At 37.6% G+C, this 23480-nt stretch overlaps 2 protein-coding genes and 1 long non-coding RNA gene across 5 annotated transcripts; 2 read left to right on the plus strand and 1 right to left on the minus strand.

Moving 5' to 3' along the window:
* Positions 1 to 3137: 3137 nt before the first annotated feature.
* On the plus strand, positions 3138 to 11629 carry nucb2a (nucleobindin 2a). Its single transcript, XM_062423224.1, has 13 exons — positions 3138 to 3205; positions 3582 to 3710; positions 5676 to 5783; positions 6098 to 6230; positions 6491 to 6594; positions 7474 to 7659; positions 7924 to 8014; positions 8151 to 8209; positions 8289 to 8381; positions 8526 to 8615; positions 8719 to 8889; positions 9314 to 9374; positions 9462 to 11629. Exons 1-13 carry the CDS (start codon positions 3182 to 3184, stop codon positions 9698 to 9700), a joined length of 1488 nt encoding a protein of 495 aa, XP_062279208.1. The 5' UTR covers positions 3138 to 3181; the 3' UTR covers positions 9701 to 11629.
* A 316-nt stretch (positions 11630 to 11945) lies between these two features.
* Positions 11946 to 21415, minus strand: caprin1a (cell cycle associated protein 1a). Of its 3 annotated transcripts, none has more exons than XM_062415605.1 (17): positions 21293 to 21415; positions 19474 to 19608; positions 19010 to 19072; positions 18702 to 18788; positions 18140 to 18381; positions 17867 to 17949; positions 17595 to 17750; positions 17104 to 17156; positions 16905 to 16988; positions 16655 to 16816; positions 16226 to 16334; positions 14854 to 14915; positions 14477 to 14608; positions 13866 to 14025; positions 12941 to 13129; positions 12676 to 12782; positions 11946 to 12546 (listed from the first exon to the last, which is right to left on the minus strand). In XM_062415605.1, exons 2-17 carry the CDS (start codon positions 19606 to 19608, stop codon positions 12460 to 12462), a joined length of 1911 nt encoding a protein of 636 aa, XP_062271589.1. In that variant the 5' UTR covers positions 21293 to 21415; the 3' UTR covers positions 11946 to 12459. The 3 variants fall into 3 exon arrangements, with proteins under 3 accessions (XP_062271589.1, XP_062271580.1, XP_062271597.1); XM_062415596.1 differs by having other exon boundaries at positions 18690 to 18788; XM_062415613.1 differs by lacking the exon at positions 14477 to 14608 and having other exon boundaries at positions 18690 to 18788.
* LOC133977448 (uncharacterized) lies at positions 20498 to 23028 on the plus strand. Its single transcript, XR_009924970.1, has 4 exons — positions 20498 to 20592; positions 22425 to 22486; positions 22612 to 22709; positions 22901 to 23028. It is a non-coding gene; the product is annotated as an uncharacterized LOC133977448 (long non-coding RNA).
* Positions 23029 to 23480: the final 452 nt, after the last annotated feature.

Here is a 23480-nt window from a genome sequence, read left to right on the forward strand (position 1 = left end):
TTGCTATGATTTATAATCATCCTCACTACATACACACCCACTTGTACATTCTAATTTACACACAGAAACACACACATGGATGCGCAGTTGAGTGCAGCTCTGCAGTATGGTCTGTGCTGCTGCTGATTCCTGCCTCTTGCCTGCCAGAGCTCACAATGCAGCAAGGTGACTCAATGATATTGTCTTTTCCTCAGAGAGTCTCCTCCTGCTGAATCACAGTTTACTAAAGGTACCGAACAGAAAATGTAATAAAGATTCTCATGTTCTCTTCTGACTTTCAATAGTTTGGGTACTAATTTACCTGGCAGATGCCCACAGGAAATACATATCCTTTCTGAAATGTGTGTGTGTGTGTGTGTGTGTGTGTGTGTGTGTGTGTGTGTGTGTGTGTGTGTGTGTGTGTGTGTGTGTGTGTGTGTGTGTGTGTGTGTGTTTTCTCCAAATAATCCTTTAATGCAGGCAGAGTCAGGTATATAAATTAGCGTGTTGTAGAGGTATCTCAAAGTGCCTGAATTATTAACAACACTTAGTGTAAGATAATGTTTAGACAAGAGTCGCTTGTTGGTTATGCAGGGAATTTAATCATCACATAGTTGTCTATTAAAAAAAAGTGCTGATCTTTCCCATCTGCTCAAGCTTTCCTTTACCTTCCACATTAGCCATGATCTAAGACAATGATTAATTGCTATTCCCGCTCATTGAGCTATTACAGACACTGACTAGAGGGCAGAGATGTTATATTTAGTCATAAGCCAACTGATCCAGATAAAATTAGATTTATTGTCTTGCTGTACCTGCCAGAACTCATAAACAGTCTTTATGGAGTTTTTTTTTATTTTAAGTGCTCATAGTTTCAGTAGAAAACCAATGATTTTACAACCCCTGTGCTACAAATGTATATCTTCTACACAAGTTGTACAAGCAGCTGTTGAGTGTTGCCACAACAAGAGGGCATCTGATTTGAGCAGCATTTCAAATTTTACTTAAATTATATTTTATTTAATATTGCAATGTCTGCATGTCTAATTAAGCTAAGTAAGTAGAGCTGCAGGTGCTAACGAAGATCACAGTACATAGTTGGCTTTAATCATGCACTCATTAGCTCCTGTGCCTTCTAGCATATGTGACCAGTTAAGCAAACATGGACTTCCATCCAACACAGCACTATGAACAGACTGCAATAAAGGACTCAGCCAACACATCACAACAGCATCCTCTGCTGGAGAGATGAGGGCTCACCACGTGATTCTGAACCTAAAATCAATGTTGAAGTGATCATTTTAACTGGATCTGGTACTGTAGTACCCACAGCTCATGGGACAGTACTTAACAAATAGTGAAGACAATACTAGGCAAATGTTTTACACACAACCAAGTGAATTCAAATATTTGATAAATGACTCCTAACAATCACATTATACACAAAGTGCTTCATTAAGAATCAATAACTGAAATACCTAGATAAATACTTTACAGAGACTAATGAATCATCATGCAGTGTCTTGGTGTTTGTGTACAAAATAGAAAAATGTTAATTTGTTTCAGATGACTTACAGCAAAGAACTTCACAAATAGATTATACTGCCTTTGAGTGTCTTCAGAAGCAGAAGCTCTGACTTTATCAGCCAGTAAGATGCAGAGTGCATAGAGAGGAGTGTGACAAGAACAGTAGCATGTAAGATCTCCCATGAGTACATTGAGCAGGGCTGGGGTGAGAGGTGAATTTGGACCCATTAATCACAGACTGCTGTGTGAGTAAAGACTGAGACTGTACAGCCGTGTTTAGGATCCTACCCCTCCTTTTTTTTTTTTTTTTTTTAGAAAGCAGCCTTAAGACTGACAAAGAAGGGAAAAGGGTGCCATATATTTCAAAGATACCCCTATGTCTTTGTAGTGTTCTGGAAATCAGCTTAAATAACTGATAAGCCTTACAATGCAATACTATAACTTGCTGTACATTTACCTAAGTACTGCATTTACTGTAAATGCAATTTAAAGGATATTGCACTTTGGGTTTCTCCATTATATTTTCCTGCAACTTTACACTTTTACTCCACTTCATTTTCAAGGGAGATGCTTTTTTTGGTTTTTAATCTGATAGTTATAATTACAAAATACTCAAATTAATATTGAAATATTAATTTCAGATTAATATTTTACATACATATTGCCATATTATGAAATATGTTGCATAATTTATAAAACTAAAGTATGTAAAATGATTAAAATTAGTTCCACTTCGACCTGCTTCAACCCTTCTGCATACACATGAATACAGCAGCAATAATAATCCAATATTACTATATTTGGCCAAAAAGATGGGCAAGGCTCAGTAATGCCTGCAAATAATAAGTACTTTTAGTTGTTTTAAAGTACATTTTGTTGATAATATTTTTGCTTGTGATGGAGAATTGCTTTACATTGCTGCTTTTATCCAAGTAATAGATATCTGAATCACAATGCAGTGAATGATAGATAGGTGTTACTTGATGTAAATCATGATCATTGACTGTCAATGGTCATGACATGTGGTCATATTATAGTCCTTTAAATACAAGTTAAGAACAAATTAGTCTGTTGGATATAACACAACAATGGCATATTGAAAACCCCCAGTTAAAACGTGCCACTGAAATAAAAAGAACAACAGTTTATTGTAATAATAATGCTATAACTAATCTTTATACACAGCACAAACATTGTATTTAATGAAATGACTAAATGTTGGCATGGACTTTGGCCTTGAGTGTTATTGACCATTATTATTGAATTAATTAAGCACTTTACAACTTTCAGCCTCTCAGTGAGTGCCCCACATTTCAGCCTGAAGTGTTCCACATTAGGAAAATCACCTAATTTGGGGCAATTTGGAACAAGGAACACTTACATATGTGCCATTTCTATTCTGGGTGTGATATTTGCATTCTCTTTTCTGATAAGATTAGAAAAACACCTCAGAGATGACAGAATGGTATTGAGTGTGGATAAAGTGTATTGACTTCATATCAAGCGCACCTGCTCTGACGTCAACTCGCCACGTACAATCCAATTCAACGCAACTTGCTAGTCTGTTTGACGGACAGCTGCGCCGACCAATGGGAGTTTAACGCCGCCGCCGACACAACGTGCAGCGCTGACGAGCAGGAAGTCTGGATGAGAGGAAGCGACGTGAGTAGAGGAGATGAGGTTCAGCATTCATAATAAAGTGAGTATTCAAGTGACACTTATCTAAGGTGCTCTTTAGGGAATATTTCAACATAACCTGTAGTGTCATTATGGGTGTGTGGCGTTAGCTGTGCCGTTCAGACTGACAGCATGAGGAGCCGTACAGATGCTTATCCAAACCTGTCAGTGGCAGTGCTAAAGCTAACAGCAACAGCTTCCTGAGGATATTATTATCTGACCAATAATGAACAACCATTGCAGACTAGCAGACTGTCCGAAGAGAAGATAAGGAATCCGGCAACTTAAATACACTGGTCCTCGCAGTTAGTTAGTTTGTCTTCATGTGCTGTGCTGTGTAATGTAACTGCATGTTACTGTAGTATAACAGCTGTACCGTTAAATGTCCTCATTTCTAGATGTGTTGGAGCCGGGCCCTACTCCTCCTGCTGGTCCAGCTGCTGAGTGTGGAGGCAGTGCCCATCAGTATGGACAAAACAAAAGTCAAAGAGCCTGAGAAGAAGCCTGAGGAGCCTCCAGCTAGTGTGGTAGGAAGTCCCAGGATGTTTACACACACCTGTTTCTAATGAAGACATCATCACAAAGCAGACTTCCTGTTTTGTAGCTCTGAAACAGTCCAGCAATGGATTGAATTGATCATATTCAAGGATTCAAGGATTTTTATTGTCATTCCAGCCAAGTAGATACATGAAAGAGAACAAAATACCATACTCAGGTCCCAGTGAAAAAATGTAAATTAAATATATGATAAAATAAAGAACATCTATAATAATAACTTTATTTGTATAGCACCATTACAACCAAAGGGAATTACATAGACTAAGTGCTTCACATAAAAGGAGCATAGAGCAATGTTAAAAAAAGAACAGAAAAGAAACAAAAACATTAATGTAATATAAGATATATATATATAAGAATATATATACATATATATACGTATACGTTATATGTATATATATACATATAAGAATAAAAATAACAATAAAAATAGTACATAGTAAAAGTAGCTAAAAAAAAGAATAAAAACAGTATAAAATAAAGTACAAATATAACTATAAAAGAGGTGCAGTATTGACTGATAGAAAAGCTAGTTAAAAGCTAAAGTGAAGAGAAAAGTTTTTAGCTTTCTCTTAAAAATAACTACTGAACTGGCCTCCCTGATCGGTAGTTTGTTCCATAGTTCTGGGGCGTAATTGACTGCATCCCCAGTTTTCTTTCTGCTGTTGCTGGAAACTTCCAATAAACCAGCAGCAGATGATCGCAGTGTTCTTAAAGGCAATAGTTATAATAAAATCAATAAAATCTACGCTATAGGCATAATGAGTCAAAATAAATTAAATAAAGTGAGAGATAAGAGGTAGAAATCTCAGGGACTAAGAGGCATTTACAGCAGCATGCCCCTGAGGGATATAGGGATGTATAATAAATAGTTTTAAAGTCAATGAAGTAGCAGCAAGATGGTAGCAGCAGCAGTTGATTGCAGTTCAGAGTCTATGTGATTGAACAAGGCAGTGTGGTGCAGAGTTTATCAGTCTTACAGCATCGGGGAAGAAGCTGTTCTTCAGACCAGTGGTTCTTGCCTGAATGCTGTGCAAACTCCTGCCTGAGGGGAGTAGGGCGAACAGTTCATATGCAGGGTGGGTGGAGTAAAAATTAAATGAGAGGTTGATTCTGTCGGTTGGTCACGTGGCTCTGGTTTTGATAATCAATTATTTGGTCCATTTTTGTATGAAATAAAAAAATATGTAGAATTTCATCCTTTAAAACAATTTAGATAAAAAAACAGTGTGAGATAACTGACATTTTTAAATCTGTTTTATATGGTAGTAGAAATTATAGTAGTAGTATAGAGGTATAAAGTAGAAATTACTGCCACTGCTTAATAGTTCTTAATAGTTTGCGAACCGGAGAGAGTTTTGCAGCAGTAACAGTGCCCAGACTAATTTTAATGAGAGGTGGGCTGATTTCACATAGGACTATAATTCAATCAAATTACCTAAATTAGATCAGGCTATTTTAAGTCAAAACTTATGATCCCACAAAGCTAATTTGCTATCTGCACAACAGCTCTATATTTTTTTCAGCTGCAAGTTTGTACATTTTAAATTTGGAAATATCAGGCTTCACAGAGCTCAAATAAATATTGTGCTTTATGGTGAAAATTCCTTGAAATTTTACCTTGTTACTCCCTAGTCTGTCTTGTCTTCAACTTTTTGTCATTAATGACAAAACCTTTCATCTCTGTATCAAACAACACAGGACCATATATTGTTCAGCAGACTTGTATCCCATAAAAAGCTAAATATTCTGTTACTTTTTTACACAGGCTTCAGTATGTCGTACTAACCATATAAATGCTGTTAATAATATATAATTAGATATAACATTAGAACAAAGTACAAGTAAATATAATAACAATATCAGAACAGAGATGTGATCACTGTGGGATTGCTTGGTGTATTTAAGTGACATTGGATTTGTTGATGTTATAGGAAACAGGACTCCACTATGACCGCTACCTCAGGGAAGTCATCGATTTTCTAGAAAAAGATCAGCATTTCAGAGAAAAACTCCACAATACAGACATGGAAGACATCAAGGTATTGTGTGTTGTTTCTGTTTAGTCTTATCACCACGGTGGGAAGTTTCCACCTGTTCTGAGTAAACTTAGTAAATCATCACTCTGGCTTGTAAATTATGGGCTTTCACTTCACACAGCAATACATTTTCTTGGAAAATCATGTATCTTTTGGAAAATAATAACACTCTATCTAGACTTCTTCTCCTGTAATTTCAGTCCACTGTACTATTCATTTTAAGTTTAAAGAACAATGATAAAGGCATTTTAGTGCAAAAAATATGTGTTCTGCTACAACTTTAATATTGCAAACTGTTGTAATTATTTACAATATAGCAAGGTAAACTGGCCAAAGAGTTGGACTTTGTCAGCCATCACGTCAGAACAAAACTGGACGAGTTGAAGAGGCAGGAGGTAAACCGGCTCCGAACCCTGATTAAGGCCAAGCAAGACCTTGAAGGAGGGAACGGTATGTTGTGTTATAGCTTATATTTAATCTAAATATTATCTATCTATCTATCTATCTATCTATCTATCTATCTATCTATCTATCTATCTATCTATCTATCTATCTATCTATCTGTCTATCTGTCTATCTATATCTTTATATCTATATATCTACAGTATATAAATATGTAAATGAATGTATACTGGCTTGATGTTATGTTATATACTGTATGGATATCCAGTATTTGTGTTCTTATTTATATTATCGTTTACCCACACTAGACATAGCTGTGGACCACCAGGCTCTGCTAAAACAGTTTGAATACTTGAACCACATGAACCCACATACATTTGAAGTGGATGACCTGGATCGGCTCATCAAATCGGTAAACCTCTTTGCTACGTTACACACATTAACAAAAATGTTGTGTGTTGTGCTTCATTTGAAAAAAAAGGACCACACAGAACTGTTATATTTATAAGCCACAAGTCACTGCAACAGCTTTGTGAACTGTAGTCAGCTGTGAATTGTCAACATCCGGGAAGGAAAAGAAAGCAAACAATAAATGTAGAGCACACATTGAGTCAATATAGAAGTCTGCAGCTACTTGTCCAGCCAGTGTCATGTGATCTGCTTTTTATTATCAGCACCCACTGTCAATTACAAAGATTTATTTTCTTTTTTTTCCTCTGCATTTAAGAAATTATATAACACAATTATGCTGGATTTCATAGCATAGACAGAAATTGACAATAACATCAACAACGAAAGAACAAACAAAACAAAAAGTTTTTTTTCTACCGATTTTACATTTTGCTGCCATAGTTTATATTTAAGGTGTGATTATATGTCAGTGCTGTTTAGCAGTTGACTTGGATATCCCTGATCCCAGAGCTCACCACAACACATGAACACGCTTAGGACCTGCAGAATTTGTCACAGCAATAAAGTCACTTTGACAAATTTATTCAGACAGAAAGAAGTTCACTGTGAAGGATTGCTTTTATTTAGCACATTGATTTTCATACCAAACTGAATGGCTGCTTGAGATGGATAAAAACATTCATAAAATCTAAACACTGTATGCTGTTTAAATGTGGTAAATTGGTTCAGGTTCCAAGTTATAGCCCAGGCTAAAATATTCACATGATCTAACAAGACAAAAAACTGTAATTGTCCAAAAAGTATTAAGTAGGAATATTAACTGGAGATTTTGATCAAAGTAAATTCCAAACATTTTAAGTAATTTTGTCCCTACATCAAGGCCACTAAAGATCTGGAGAACTACGACAAAGAGAGACATGAGGAGTTCAAGAAGTATGAAATGATGAAAGAGCACGACAGACGGGAACACCTGAAGACACTGGATGAGGATGAAAGACAGAAAGAAGAGGACCACTATGAGGAGATGAGGAAAAAGCATGCTGACCACCCTAAAGTCAACCATCCAGTAAGTCTGATTTTGTCAGACAGACATGACACGTTTTGCTCATAAAGAGAAATAATTTTCTTTACCGTGTTGTATATTTTGTTCAGATTTCAAGAGTTGCAGTTTGGCAAATAAACATTGATTGTACTTGATTTTTACATGATGTGCTTTTGGTCTTTTGAAGTGCATTTTCATAATTTATATGTAAACTCTCTACTGAAAGGTTGAACTGAGGAGTAATTTATCCAACTCTTAGTCAAATGTGATTTTGCTTTTGCTATTCAGGGTAGCCAGAATCAACTTAAGGAGGTGTGGGAGGAAGCAGATGGCTTAGACCCGGAGGATTTTGACCCCAAAACCTTTTTCAACCTGCATGGTAAGAACTTGACCCATTTTCACGTGTTAAAGATGGGAAGGATGGTGTTCATTAATCCAGTGCTACATAATCTGTATTGTCAAATATAACAGAAAATAGTGCATTTGTTTAACACATTGTCTTTTTCATGATGCAGATACCAATGGAGATGGTTTCTTTGACGAACAGGAACTGGAGGCACTGTTCACCAAGGAGGTAAAGACATTGCATCTGAAAATGTATGTTTGTTTCAGTGAATGTTCTATTCATTGACTGTTGGTCTGTGTGATTTCAGCTGGAAAAAATCTATGACCCAACAAATGAGGAGGATGATATGGTGGAGATGGAGGAGGAGAGGTTACGTATGAGAGAGCATGTTATGAACGAGGTACATTAATTTACACTCAGGATTCTATTTTTATGTAACTGTTTGCTTTGCATAAACAACCCCCTCCATCTATTAACGAGTGTCTGTATAGCATATATAATCTATTCCTTTGAATAAAGCTTTTTGCTCCTGTGTTCCTCATAGGTGGATTCTAACAAAGACAGACTGGTCTCTTTAGATGAGTTCCTGGTTGCTACAAAGAAAAAAGAGTTCTTGGAGCCAGATAGTTGGGAGGTGAGACACAATGTCTGACACTTTATCTTGTTGACATTATTTCAAAGTGTAAGCAGAAGTAGGACGATCCTAAATGGCGTCACATCCACTTTGTGTTCTCCAGACGCTGGAGCAGAACCAGGCTTACACAGATGAGGAGATGAGGGAGTTTGAGGAGCACCTTGCTCAGCAAGAACAGGACCTCAACCTGAAGACTGTTGACCTCCAGAAACAGAGAGATGAGCTGGAGAGGCAACAGGAGCAGCTTAATGCACAGAAAATTGAGCTGCAACAGGTAAGGACATGAGTGGCACACTGTCATTTGAAATACTTTTAGGAGCAGACGAGGCAAACTGCAGGTTTGAGGTGCAAGTATACCCAATCAGAACTGCTTGTTGGATAGTTGAACATCTTCAGAAACCCTCTCCTCCAACACACTGAATTTATTTATTTTCTAGCATAATCTGACCCCTACTGTAACAGTGAATGTACCAAATTGTTCATTTCCAAACCTGATGCTAAAAGTTTATTAGAAAATAGAAGTTCTGTAGAATTGTCTTCACAATAAAAAGACACCAAAAATGTTCTTATCAGCAGAATCTCAGTAACTGACTAAAAATGTCTTACTTTGGACTATGTTGTATTATTTACGCTATCAAATTAATGTGACTACACATTGTGCATATGCAAGAAAAATGTGAAACTGTTGTTCTTTCCAGGCGGTTGAGCATATGGAACGGCTGAAATCACAGAAAGTAGAACCCCCTCCTGAGGTTCATGGTAAGTTGCACCATTTAATTTATTTTTGTGAAGTTTGATTTTTACAGGCTGATGTCTGAGAAATGTAAAATGGCTTCTTTGTTACAGTTGAAGGAAATTTTATCCCAGAGGTACATGCAGATGACATCCAGTTGCATCCTGACCAAGCAGCCCAACTCCAAGAGCATCAGCCTGCAGCCCATGCCCAGGATCCTCAAGATACACCCCAGGAACATAATAATCCACATAATCAAGACCCACAAGGCCAACAAGGTCTCCCCCAGACACACCAGGATCTGCTACCGGGTCACCAAGAAGCCCCACAAGGCCAGCATAACCTGCCATAAAAATGCTGTCAGAACCTTACACCCAGACTTTTGCAGCCCCCTCCAATCCAGCGTGCAGAAGAGCAGTCCCTGCAGATTATTAGGCCTCTTTAACCAGCATGATTTAGGGGTTTGGAGGACTCTTGGGATGAAGGAGAGCAGCACAAAAGGAATTCCTGTTAAACTATACCAGTGTTTGATAACTGTCATTCTTGAATTACATAAAGGAAAGTAAAATGAGCAACCAAGGACATGCATTTTAAAACCACTTGCATTTTCAAGGAGCTGAGTTTGATAACTTTAGAAATTATCAAGAATGTTTGGTAATATGATTATACAAAAATATAATTTTGTGTAACTTTCATGGCCTACTGTTTGCTGTTGAAAGTAAGAACCTCTAAAACGACAACCTGATTTTCATCCATGAGTCTGTTGGATACATACAGTGCAGCTGTTGAGGGGAATAAGGTGTAAAAAGTTTTTTCAGACTTATAATTTTTGACGGATTTTCTGACTGAATTATAAAGATACACGTGAACATTTCAAACAAGAGTTAAGTGTTTATTTTACGTGTGACATGTTTGCAAGGTTTTTTCTCTGGATAGCACTACACATTTGAGAAATTTAGTGAGACATCTTTTTTTTTAAATGTTTTCTACAATTTACATTGAGCCTAAATTGCAATAGAGGCACCATATCTTTATACACCATTTCAGTGTTTACATTGACCATTTACATTTTATATCCATTATCTTCAGCTGCCACTGTCAAACCAACCAATAAATCAGTGTAGCCCATGTTGCTCCAGAGACCTCATACTTGTGTCAAGAAATCATTTTACAGATGTTTCTGCTGCTTTCTTAATGTTAATTGTGGTTGCTGTCATAACCTGTGTCAGCTGTTTACCTACATTGAAACACTACTATTTCATTGTGTGTAGTCAGAATATTTTCTCAACTGTAGAAAATGTGTTCTCTGCCAAAAGAGATGAGTAATGGAGTTTTAAAAGTTGTCCACATTACAGTTTCTCTCCAACACTTGAGGTTAAAATATATACAGGTATTAGGTTCTTAAAAATAAATATAGACATGAAATCGTCTCCCAAACAACAAAGGTTTCCCCTCCATTTTCTTGCAGTCAGAGATGCTTATAATACGTGAGTTTGAGTTTACTTGCAGTATGGCTCTGAGTTGGTTAAAATTGATCAAGATTTTTGATGTTAAATAGAACAGTTTTGGTTTTGAGAAGTTCATTCAATTAAGCTGTAGATCTTTATTCTGGATGTCTTTGATCACAATTGTCTGCATCAAAGTATTGTGTTGATGCAGCTGTAGGATTTGTTGAACTAGATCAGTCAACTCAAAGATTTTTTATTAGAAAAAAAAGGCAAAACAGCTGAGTCTGGTATTACTGTCTCAAAAAATGCAGCAGGGTTTCTCTGTTGTCTGTTAAAGCGAAAGTGTGATAACATGAAAACCTCTACATTTGTTTTTTTTTGGCATTCAGTTCAAATCACTGTATTTGGCACTAGAAGTATATTACTAATTTGAGGAATGTCATAGTATGGCATACTTTTTCCCCAAATCTCCGTTAGGTGCGATTACACTCCAGGTTCCATCTTGTGTCAAGTAGTGCTGTGATTTCTTTTAGCTGGCAGAGTAGTCATACCAAACAGGTTTTGAGGTGTTTCCATTGCATCCTGTGAATTAACAGATCTGCCTTATTGTGGTTCAGTTCATACAAAATTTAGACGTGGAATATATGCTTTACTCTTCTTGTTGTGTCATTAGTTTTTGTGCCAAGTGTTTCTTTGATACAATACTGCATCATAATTTGCACAAAATGTACAGTTGGTGTTTTCAGATTGCTTGCTGCTGGATAAAATAATCATTTGATGATACTGTACACCTCAGTTCAAGATAATAAAAACAGTTATGACCTTTCAGATTATGCAACAATTTGATCACTTTCTCAATGATCCATCAAAATGTGTACTGTAAAATGCCAGAATACATGTACTACAAGCTATTAAATGTTGGAGAATGAAGATGCTGTAAACAACATATAGATCACCATTACTAAATGATCAAAATGTATGCCATCTATAATCACAATAAGACATCTATACATATTTATTTACAGGATTACATTGCTATATAAGGAGCACACAGATATAACAACTAGATTTGTAACCTTAAATCCACACCTGAGCGAAATGAATTGTAGATCCAAAGCAAAGAAATGATCCGCAAACAGCAGGTAATAGAACACAACTTTATTGAAACAGTCTCAACTAATAACATCAGCGTACAAAGAGGTGATGGCGCGAGAGTTGACAATGGGGTAAATAAAAATAAAATAAACATTAAATGCTTTTATGAAAACTATAGGATCAAGAGGAAAAACGTTGCTGACAGCACAGGGCAGAAGAAAATAATCATCATGGAATCAGATCGACAGTGGCAGGGTATTTTTTGCATTTATTTTGTACAAAAAATAAATTAATGAAATCTTTCAAGTTTACAGGAATATCTATTTGTTGTTTTATACCACACAGACTTGCTGATAATCCTACATTGTCGTGAAGTTCAGCGTTTTGTGTTAAAACATTAAGAGGATCTAAACAGACAAAAGCAGACTTGAGTGATAAGTAGGCTGGGAGTTAAAAAAATAAGATTACCAATGAGAAACAAAACATTGTTATAAAAGTGAGCTGGGGCGAACACATTCAAAAATCCTGAATGTTCAACGTGGCGCGACTTGACGGTCTTTAGGATCTTTTAGGATCTCATTGCTTGAGCGTTACCTCGGGACAAACCTCGTGGTCCTTGGGCAGCTCCCCGTTTGTAGCCTTGCTGATAGCCCTCCTACAAGAAACGACAGGCATTTTACATTAACAAGCACTTAATCCTTCCATATCAAATCTGATAATGATCATTTATTATATCAGCTTTTTGGTACATGATGTTTATTTAATAATCAAAAGGAAAACTTACCCGCTGGTAGGTGCTATTTGAATAGTCCCGGGGTGTGTTATATTGGGTTTGACCATAACCACTGTTGGGAGCATTTGAGAAAGGAGGGCGATAGCCTTCATATCCACCTGACAACAAAAAACATTATAGAAAAATTATAATAATGACCTTAGTGGATTTTCACCTGATAATAACAATGTGTATATGATGTATATAATTTTGTCAATACAATAAATAATGAGGTTACTGCATACATCTCTAAAACAGTTTGATGCATGTACAGTACCTCTGAATCCATTAGACGACCCTCTGTAGCCGTTCATCATGCCACGGGGGTTCCTAGGTCCACCCCTGGGCACGGCCCTGCTGTTGTAAAAAGACTGGCCCGACTGTCCAAATCCTGCACCTGGTGACGTCTCTTCATGTCCGCCTGTTGAGGGCATGACCTGGGCTTGGGGCTGGAACCCAGCAACAACTGAACAGAAGCAAATGAGACTGAAAAGTCTATGATGCACTGGCGAGTGTTCTGCAGTGTAGATTTAAAACATAAAGTACATTTCTTTAAACTGAAAAAAATAAAAATAAAAATCTTGAAACTACTACTTTAGTTTTGTGCCAAAGGGATATTTTTGTTTTGAAGCCTTTAACGGGCAATTGACATAATATATAGTTCCAGCAACATTAAAAATTTATTTTGTGGCTTCAGGGGCTCCATGCAAAACATAAAATGCACACAAACTTTTGGTTTATGTAAATGTTTCCTCTTGATACAAAAAGGGGCCAGTAGGATTCAACAGAAGTGCTTGTTGCTTGGTTGAGAAATGTTCCAGTTTCCGTTTCTTTAATGTTCACACCCACTGAATACAGTGATTAGTCAATTGTGTGGAAAAAGAAGAAAATATTCAAGAGTTTGAACATCTCTCGAGCTCTCTCTTTTATCATTCGTTACGCCAATTCTGTCACTTTTCATGTGTACAAATGACACTACAAATACCTTCCTGCAGACACTACCTGAAAATGTGCATTATGTATATTATTCCCATATTTTATTATTGTGGTGAGTTCAGACAGTATTTCATATTAACTGGTAAATGTTGACCATCAACCTGCCCTTAATACTGCCAGATGAATGTAGCTGTGATGCCAAACCATTTTGACATCTTGAATTTTTTTCCAAACATCAAACAAACCATCTGTCACTCATCCCTCACCCGACTGTAATGTCTCCTGTGGGATGTCAGGCTGGTCTACAGTATTCTCTGACTGGCTGGTAAAGCCTTGTCCATAGCCACCAGGGAACTGGCTTGGCTGCTTCAGAGGATCTGCTTGGCCATCAGTGGCTGGGGGTACAGGTGCATTCAGGTTAAACACCTAAAAGAGGGAAAGAAACAATTTCAATATTTAAATCACAATGTCCACACAAGTCCCAGTCTGATAAGATGATGATATAGTATAAAACAATAATAGTACTAATAATAATACATCAGTCAGATTGTAAAGCTACAATAAAGTTTTACATAAAACATTCAGAATTATGAAGATCTATGTGGCTAAAGACAAAAGGGTGTTCAGTGGGGCAGAAGAGAAGAAGAGCAGGACAGGATTAGGAAAGGGACGTGTGTAATTGTTGCCTGTGTAGACAGTCCACCAATGATTGACCATTCTTATGATGTTACTTTTTTTGCAGTGTTAAGTAGCCTGTATTTTTATTTTTATAGCCTAAGCTAGTAAATCCAAGGGTGGAATCATTTTCCAACACAGTTAATTATGTAAGTCCGAGGAGGTGCTGTGTTTATTAACTGGACTCAGATACAAAGCATACCGCTTGCACTGACTGGAAGGGTGCTGCGTTGACATTGATGCCTCCTGTGTGGGTGGGTTTGGAGACAGGTGGGAAGGCAGAGGACAGGGAGCATGGGGCAGGGGACTGCTCAGAAGACAGAGACATCGAAGCCTGGTTGAATAGGGGGAGGGGGGAGAGGTTGAAGGAGGGAATTCAGGAGGGAAGAAAAGGAGGATTGTGGAGAGGTGAATGGGAGAGACAGTAAATGTTTGTGCAAACCAATGCTTTGATTTTTTTTTTTATTATCTTAAAGCTCCCTTTAGCTTTATGCTCATATTCAAATGTATCAAATGACTCTCTGTAATACACAATAGATGTGTATTACATTCTACCTTTTTTGCCTCCACTCTACTTACTTGTGAGGATTCCTGTGGTCCAGACACTGAACCTGTTTGAGGAAGTCTGGACTCTGAGTGTGCTGTTAGGAATATAAAGAGAAGTGTGTAAGAAAAAAAAGTCTTCCAAACTGGTCTAATACCCTAATAGGATTATTTAACCAAGTTAGGGTGTTTTCAAACCTTTGTCTGTTTGAACCAGACTCAATTTGTTTGGATTTGTTCTGAAAACAACAGTCATGACCTGCACCTGGTTTACAGATCAATTTGACTCCATCTCCAACACATACTCTGCAAGTTTGAGGTTAGTGGGATGCAGCTGATAGCCAGAAAATGAATTGAAGTCTGACATGGACTAGCAATGAAGCACGTTGCCTTCTTTATATTTGGGCAGATAGGATCTTTTTCAAGCATTTATGTTCTCAGTGCCCACCCCAGACCAGACCAATGAGCAAAGTGAAAGTTCTCATGTGGCTTGAGTGATGCATTTTGGTTGGCTTCCAATTGTTTTGAACTGAATAAAGAGGAAATCTGAACAAGTTTATCACCTCCTCCACTGATTTGACCAGAGTAAACAAACTCCAGGTTTGAAAACACCCATAAGCCCTGTTTCGACCAAGAGGTCCAGGTACTTTGGACCCAGAAGAACTAATCCCAGGAACTAAAGTTGGAACTTCAAGTCCCTGAGCCGGGAAGATCAAGCAAATTAGACCCATGAGCAGTTAAAAAAATTAAAAAATGACTTGAAACACAGCATTCACACACATGGGGAAAAAACACACAAACTTATCCTGTTGTTCTTTGCATTTACCGCTGCATGGGTTGGATGTAATGAATGAAAAGGAGGAAACTAAGCTTCTGTTTCTACACTCAATCATCAGCTGAGTGTTTGACGGTTATATGAGCGTTAGAACATAACCATGAAACAATCAGAAAATAACTATTTCTCTCATTCACTGCTTTGTTCTCCCTACCGCTGCTCTCTCTCTCGCACATGCTGTCAGCTTGCTTACGTTCTCTTATATTTTCACTTGTCCCTTGTGCCATCAACAAAGTCTAACGTTACTTTAAACATCATCAAATGGAGAAATGTCCTCCCCTTCCTGCAAACTCTGGCCCTATTGTTCCTGTACTTTTAAGAAGGATTACTCCCCAAGCATGATCTTTTTCAGGGGTAAAACAATCTCCCTGAAAAATAATTTAGACCCTGGTGCCTCCGGTGGAAATGCAGGTAAAGGAACTCAGTCCCTCAGAATGTTCTAAGTCCCTGGGGAAAGTTCCTGTGGCCGATACACGGCTTTAAAATAAAGATTTTTCATAATAACCAGATGCCAGACAAATACCAGACAGTGAGAGATGCTGGTCAGAATCAAGGTAAATTAACTGTGCTCACATGAAGCACAGCCCAACTGCTGGAGGTCAACAGTCTGTCCAGGCTTCATCGGCTGGGCAGACACAATGGCTGGATCAAGAGCCTGGCCATCGAACTCCAACATGGAGTCCTGTGGGACCAAATAAGCGTAAATGTATGGTTAAGGCATGGCTCGGATTATGCAGTAACAAGTAAACTGGGACACTACCTTTTGACTGAAACATCTGTGTTCGCTCTCCCATGTTAGTAAGCATGGAACTACTATATATTTTTAATTTGCTACTTTATGTTGTGCTCTGACAAAGGAATCAATTAAGAATCTAAGTTAATGAATAACTAACAAACGGGTGACATCCATGATTACTGACAGAGAGAAGCAGAACACACAATATCCACCGCTGAGCAGTAACTATCATGAGCTGAATTACAGTGCATGCTGGACCTTCTCACCTGCATGAAGTTGTACGTCCCTTGCATCTGAGCCATTAGGTCCTGCACCGCCTGCTTTCTGATCACTGGGTCGTTGGCTGGTGGGGGAGAGCCATGGTTCACAGTAACGGTTGGTTCTGGAGCCAACTGGGCAGGGGGCTGGTGCTGGAGGGAATTCACCATCTATCCGACAAACAGACACAGGATGTGAAGGGGACTATAGAGTGCACTCCAAATATGAATACTGCAGTGATACAGCAGTTCAGCATACCTGTGCCTCCACTGTCCACTCCTCTACTTGGTCTTTGTCTGTGCTGCTGTACGTGGTTTCTGGAATGAACTGTCTGTTTACAAACTGTAACATAAAAAACATACTGTAAGTGTAGTCTGACAAAAAAGGAAACAGCTTTCAATTGCAAAATCATAATGTTCTTATTGCTGTATATTAACAATCGTCACACTAATCTCACCTCTGTGGTCTCCATTTTCATTGGCTCTGTATAATTTTCAGTAGCTGTTCCTTCTTAAGGAAATAAGCAAAGTAAAGATAGTTTTTTCACTGGGTTTACTGACAGACATCTGTTAATGCATATATTTTTCATTCTTGATTAATCTGAACAATTATTTCCACAATTACACGATTGGTCTATTAAATGCCAGAATATGGTGAAAAAATATCAATCATTGTCTCCCAGAGCCCAAGATGTCCCAAAATGTATTTTGTTTTGTCCCAACCAACAGTCCACAACCCAAAGACATTTAATTTACATTACAGCGGAATAAAGAAACCAGAAAATATTCACATTTGAGAGGCAATCAAGGAATCAAGAGAATATTTTCTTTTAAAAAAGAAGAATGAAAACAATTATCTATCATCAAAATAGTTGCCAATTAATTTTCTGTTGATTAACTAATTGCTGAAAGTCCAAATGTTGATGTGTGTGTTTGTTAGAGAGGTTACCAGGTTCTGATGGCTGCTCCCCAGTGTTAGATTCAGCCACCACAATCTGCTTCTCCTGTTCTTCCTCCTCCTCACACGTGCCATTCTGATGAGTTTGTGCTCTGTCAAAGTAGCCACTCAGCAGCAACTTGTCCAGAGTCTCCTTCAGTGACTTGTCTGGAACAGAGATAATAAGATAAATCAGAAATACACCTTATTGTTAAATTAGACATTGATTAACTGTGTATCAAATAACATGAAGTCAATGTTCCATGAGCAATGAAAATACTTACATGTGGTCCCTGCCACAGCCTTGTCTCGGCCCTCAAGCAGTTCCCACAAGTGTACTGAGGCCTCTTCATACTGATCAGTCAACCTGCAAGTCACACAACCGGGCGAATATACTCATACAATTCAACCTTGCTCACAGAGCCAATGACAAAATTATGACTCCTCATAGATTATTTCCATACAAAATACATTTACAATTCCACTACACATTACTTACATACTATATACTTATTATATAATCTTAAATATTTGTGGCACTAAAGAGCACCCCATACCTGACATCATAGTTCCTATCAGGTCCCACAAGTTTGTACAACTCGTCAAGAGATGTGAGATCAGCATCAGTTAACAAGGGGGAACCCGAGGCATCAGGCCGTTTCAGGTCCTGCCTTACATTGTCATCTCCTAACTGGTCCAGTAAAAACTGCAGCTCCAATACTGTCTTAAGCCGCCGTTGCTCCCCCTCCTCCCGCTGAAGCTGCTCCCGTCTTGCAGACTTCTTCACTACCTTTTGAACCTGAAAGTACAAAGTCAGACATGTTTCTGAGCATTTTGTTTCACAAGGTTTCTCAAACAAATCACCACCACAATACATCGCTGCACTTGTAAAATCTAGAAATGTCAGTGAGCAGGGTCTAAGAAGTCACCCCTCTGTTCCCTCAATGACTTTTGATATTTCACACTTTCCTGAGTCAGTCTGTAATGTAAATTCTTATCATGTTCACAAAGGCTTGTTATGTATCTTCAAGTCCTTTGAGAGAATTTTTACTGAAAAGATAGTTAAAAAGAATGATAAGTTTGCATAGATCAGAAGAACAAGTGTACCTCAGCACTCACCTCTTGGCCCAATGCCAGGAAGCTCTTCTGCAATTCTCGAGCAAACTCAAGGTTGTAGGTGATCTCTTGGTACTTTGTCAGCGCATCCTTCGGGTACATCATGCAAAGAAAATTAAAATTGAGATTTGTGTATTATCTAAAAATGGTATTTTGCTCTAAAAGAACAAGATGCAACATTGATGGGATTTAGATACAACAATACAAAAACACATTTTTGTTATTGTATGTTTTGCTAGTTATCATTGTTAAATTATGGTGCAAATTATTTTATTCTTATGTCAACATAAAACAAGGCCCCGTGTACATACCAACTGATCCTGATTCAGGCTTTCTCCCTTATTCTTCTTTGCCTGATAGTCATCCAGTTTGGACTGTAAAAGTATTAAAAATGTAATATGTTAAAATTAAGTAGAGATATAGCAAATGGGATGAAACAGAATTTTAAAAATCATCCTTGCTTAAAAGAAATAATAACCCCTCACAGTGAAAGTCTTGCTTATCAGCATGGTTTTATATGTGAAGGCGAGCCTAGTCAGAAAAGATCCATCATATTTTAAAAAGTTAATTCAAAAGTTGACTAGAGGAACCTACTAGATAAACCCACAGCATGTTCTCTAACCTATTTATTTAAGTATATGATGTTCTTATAAAAATTCAGAGGACCCCGCACAAAGCATTCATAGAGAAAATATCAATCTTATATTCGGCCTAAGGTTAATCAAGAGAGAATGATGTGAAGACCAGTATTTTATATTTAAAACACTAGAGATACCTTTTTCTTTTCCATGTTGCGAACCTTCTTGTCAATCACACCAAGAATCTGCTTCATGGTCTCACATTGACTTCCATTTCCCAGGTCTGGACTGGCAGACTGGACAGCATTGTTGCCAACCATTGCTGAAGGCATCTATATGGGAAAGAGAGAGAGGAGGGACATTTTTTGTTCAAATTATTTTAAGGATCTTCTACATCTTGTGTATCTTGACCTGCTCATTATCCCACAGAATAGGACTTAACTGCATCAGCCACAGACTTAGTCAGTATTATAAATTGTTCTTATGGCAAATGTTTACTTTGTGGCTATTTACAACTAGAGAACAAACACATTAATATAAATAGTCAAGTGTGCACATCTTCTTTACAACACTGTTGATCTCAGATTGTTTTGGTTGATAGAAAAGGATGGGCAGTTTCACTTCCATTTTAGTCTCCTTAAAATACCACTTTTTAAAACACACCTTACAACTAAGTTATTGGGTGGGGGAAAAATATGCAATCTACACAGTGTAAGACAGGTGACATTTTTTTGACAACCAGGTTGGAAACAGAGAAACAATATTTAAAAGGTACAAAAGGTGATGATGTCACATGTAGTATCTCAAAGATTTTAGACCTGCAATTAGTTTGGCTGATGAAGCAGGTGGAGTAATTTTGTCCATGGATTTACACGTCTAAATGATTTGTATGAATGTATTAACAGTATTATTACTGTATAAACAGCTTGTACTGGGTAACAAAAAGATAATATCATTATAAGATAAACTATGTGAATTAAAGCTATGTATGTTTGTCTAGTAATATAAAGTATGTGTGTGTACCTGTGTGGAAGAGGCCAAGTAAATATTAACTTATAAACTGATTTCTAATTGGGCTGCTACAAGAAGCATTGCCCTTATTTTTTCAGAGGGTGTCATTACATAGTATTTACTCCACTGACTGCCACCTGACGATAAGCTGATGAATCATCAGCTGATCATTTAAGTGTAATTGATCCTGAGGTTACCCATGACGATGTTATTCACTGTATCTAACCTTGATAACGTTTTGAATCTCGTTGCTTTTACTAACAGACCGGATTCACAGTCGTGCAGGATTAAACATCAGGATAATGGTGAGACTTTGACTATGAAGGGAAGTGATACAGACGTTATCGTGCTAATTAACCCGTCTTTGATTTGGCCTAAGAGACGAATAAAACCGGCGAATGGTTACCTTGAGGAACAATGTGAAGTACTTTGTTGATTGGGGTTAACTAAATGCACTGACTCTGATCTGAATAAGGAATCTGGCAGAAGGAACTTGACTAAGTAAAAATATAGGCCCTCTTTTAAAAGTTAAAAAGCTCCCGAGGAGACACCGGCTACCGTCGCCAACAGATCATCAACAGTAGCTTTGACATTTCTGGCTTTATTAGTGAGCCAGCCTTTCGCTTGACCAGGTTACTCTAAACTCTCAGACGATAACTCAAATAAAGTAATATTTAGTAAGCTGCCAGCGCAGGTCTTAATCTCTCTGTCCCATTGTTAGCTGCAGGGCTAAGCTAACGTGCTCGGTAACGCTATGCAGCTAATACTCTCAACCGGATGTCACTTACTACTTAATAATCAATAAAACAAACATTTCTGGTGCTTATAAATGAAACGATGTTACACGACGAGTCCAGCAGTGGAAAACAAAGACCGTCTCTAGACGCTGCGACGGCTCGTTTTGTGCTCGTTTCGTCTCGAGTAAAGATGACAAAAGACGATTTTATGAGGCACAAGGCTAACAGATTAATGAACCATTTGTTGGCGATGACATGAATCCCATACCTTTATACTCTTTGTCTTCAAAGAGATTTCCTTTGACGGGGTTAACGTTAACTGTATAGGTGCAGTCTGAGTCTTTTACTTTGAGTGGTATTTTTCTAGAAGGATGCTCAGACTCACACACCGGGCTGAGTAGCTGCTGCTAGCGGCTACAAGGACCCCGCTACTCACCTCAAGACTGCCTGACGAGAAAAGAAAGGAAAATGTCACGATATTGTAAGATGCTGCTGCACTTCAACCAGTGTTGGGGAGTAACTAGTTACATGTGGCGGCGTTATGTTATTAAAGTACAAAATAAATGTAACTGTTACTGAGAAAAAAACGTAATTAAATCACAGTTACTTATGAAAATGTTGATGATTACAAAGAGGGTTACATCTGAAGTCAGGCCTTTCAGATTTTGCTCAGAAACATGCTATTTAACATGTCACTCAATAATTATATTGCTGTTTTTAATTCTTTGAAATCAATATTTTTTTATATTTTGCAAATAAAACATGATATGGGCTTATTTGGAGCACACATGGGCTTAAATGGTGTCAAAGTACCAATTAAGCCCATGGAAGACTTTTGACTTTTTTCATCAAATATCTTTATTTTATATTCCAAAATTTACATGAACTAATGAATACATTTTCGCATGAGAGTTAAATCTTGCTTTAAAAGAAATGATCTACCTTATAAATCATCAATCAAAAACTAATATTATTTATATTCTGGTCACTTTACTTTTAGTTAGTACTCGTTTAGCATTTTTTTGTTTGTTTATTGTATATGTTTAAGGGTTTCTGTTTGTTGGATTTTTTATGTAGTGTATATCACACAACTTTTTGCATCTGGTTGCTACTGTAATAAGTGAATTTCACCGTTGTGGGAATATTGTTATTTTCATAAATATTGAATTTATGAAAATAACAAAGTAAACCTACTGCCCAGATAGAAAAACCTCAGACAAATTCACATTATTTTAAACACACTGAGATGGAGTGAACACAGGTGGAGTTCCGGGATTCCCTTCAGATTGGCACGTCATCAGGAGGGATTCCCACCCGATGACGTTCCCACTACTGTAGACGAGATGATATACGAGTTTCAGCATATGCTCTTAACTACACTGTGTGTGTACTTGCCACAGAGATGAAGACATCCTGTCAGGAAATTGGCAGAAGATGTTCTACTGCAACAACTGGGAACAAGGTTGGTTTGGTTCAAGTCTTACTATTGCAGATACTGGTTTTTATTGATTTGTATTATTTATTGATATTGACTGTACTTTTTGAACTGTCTTTCTTATTTTGCCCAAATTGTCCTTGTGATTTCAGTCTGTGCTCAAGAGCCAAAGCACCATGTGGACTCAGCAAGACTGCACACAATCCCTGATCTTTAGTTGAGGGATGTGGAAACGTTTTTTGCCTCTTGGGTAAGTAGTTATGCACTTTATAATAATAATAAAGTTAAAAAGTGTGTTCACAGTCACATAGCTAACTTTGGATGGTGGAGAAATTAAGAGTACTTCCTTTAGTATTTCCTATCCTTCATCTATCAGAGAAAATATGTTTAAACTAAGTTATTCACAATGTTCGATTTGTACTACATGTTGATCAACTGCAGAACTGGAACCATTTCACATCCACATCTTGATGTACACTGAGGCCTGGATTATAACCATCATGTCCACAGGCCTGCAATGAAAAACAGGGATGGTATTTTGCTGTGTGTTAAACCTAATTACCTTACCAAACCACTAACATGTATGTATAATTACAATTAGAAATAGAAGTACTACAAAAACTAAATTAAAAAAAATTTCATCATATACAGATTTATGTGTTTTATCTTTTTTTTTCTTAAGGTAAGTCTGAAACAAAGATTCTGGGAGATGGAGTTTATATACTGTTGCAGTTCCAAAGGATGACAGTTACTTGCCAAACACGAGCCAGACGCCTATAGCTGATGACAAGGGGATGCTCAGAAACAGAGTAATGCAATCCCTTTGACCCACGTTAGCTCGAGTTCATCTCTGGAGTTCCAGCCCTGACCACAGAGCAGCTCCTCGAGCATCATTTATAGCATACGCTGAAGTCAGCAGGAGACTTGGAACGATAAACGTACATATTTTACTGCAGCAACAAACCTCAACAAACCACTAGGGCACCTACACCAGACACTAGGAGCTGCACAGTAATAAACA

Source organism: Scomber scombrus, chromosome 1 (genome assembly GCF_963691925.1).
Source record: "Scomber scombrus chromosome 1, fScoSco1.1, whole genome shotgun sequence".
Classification (NCBI taxonomy): Eukaryota; Metazoa; Chordata; class Actinopteri; order Scombriformes; family Scombridae; genus Scomber; species Scomber scombrus.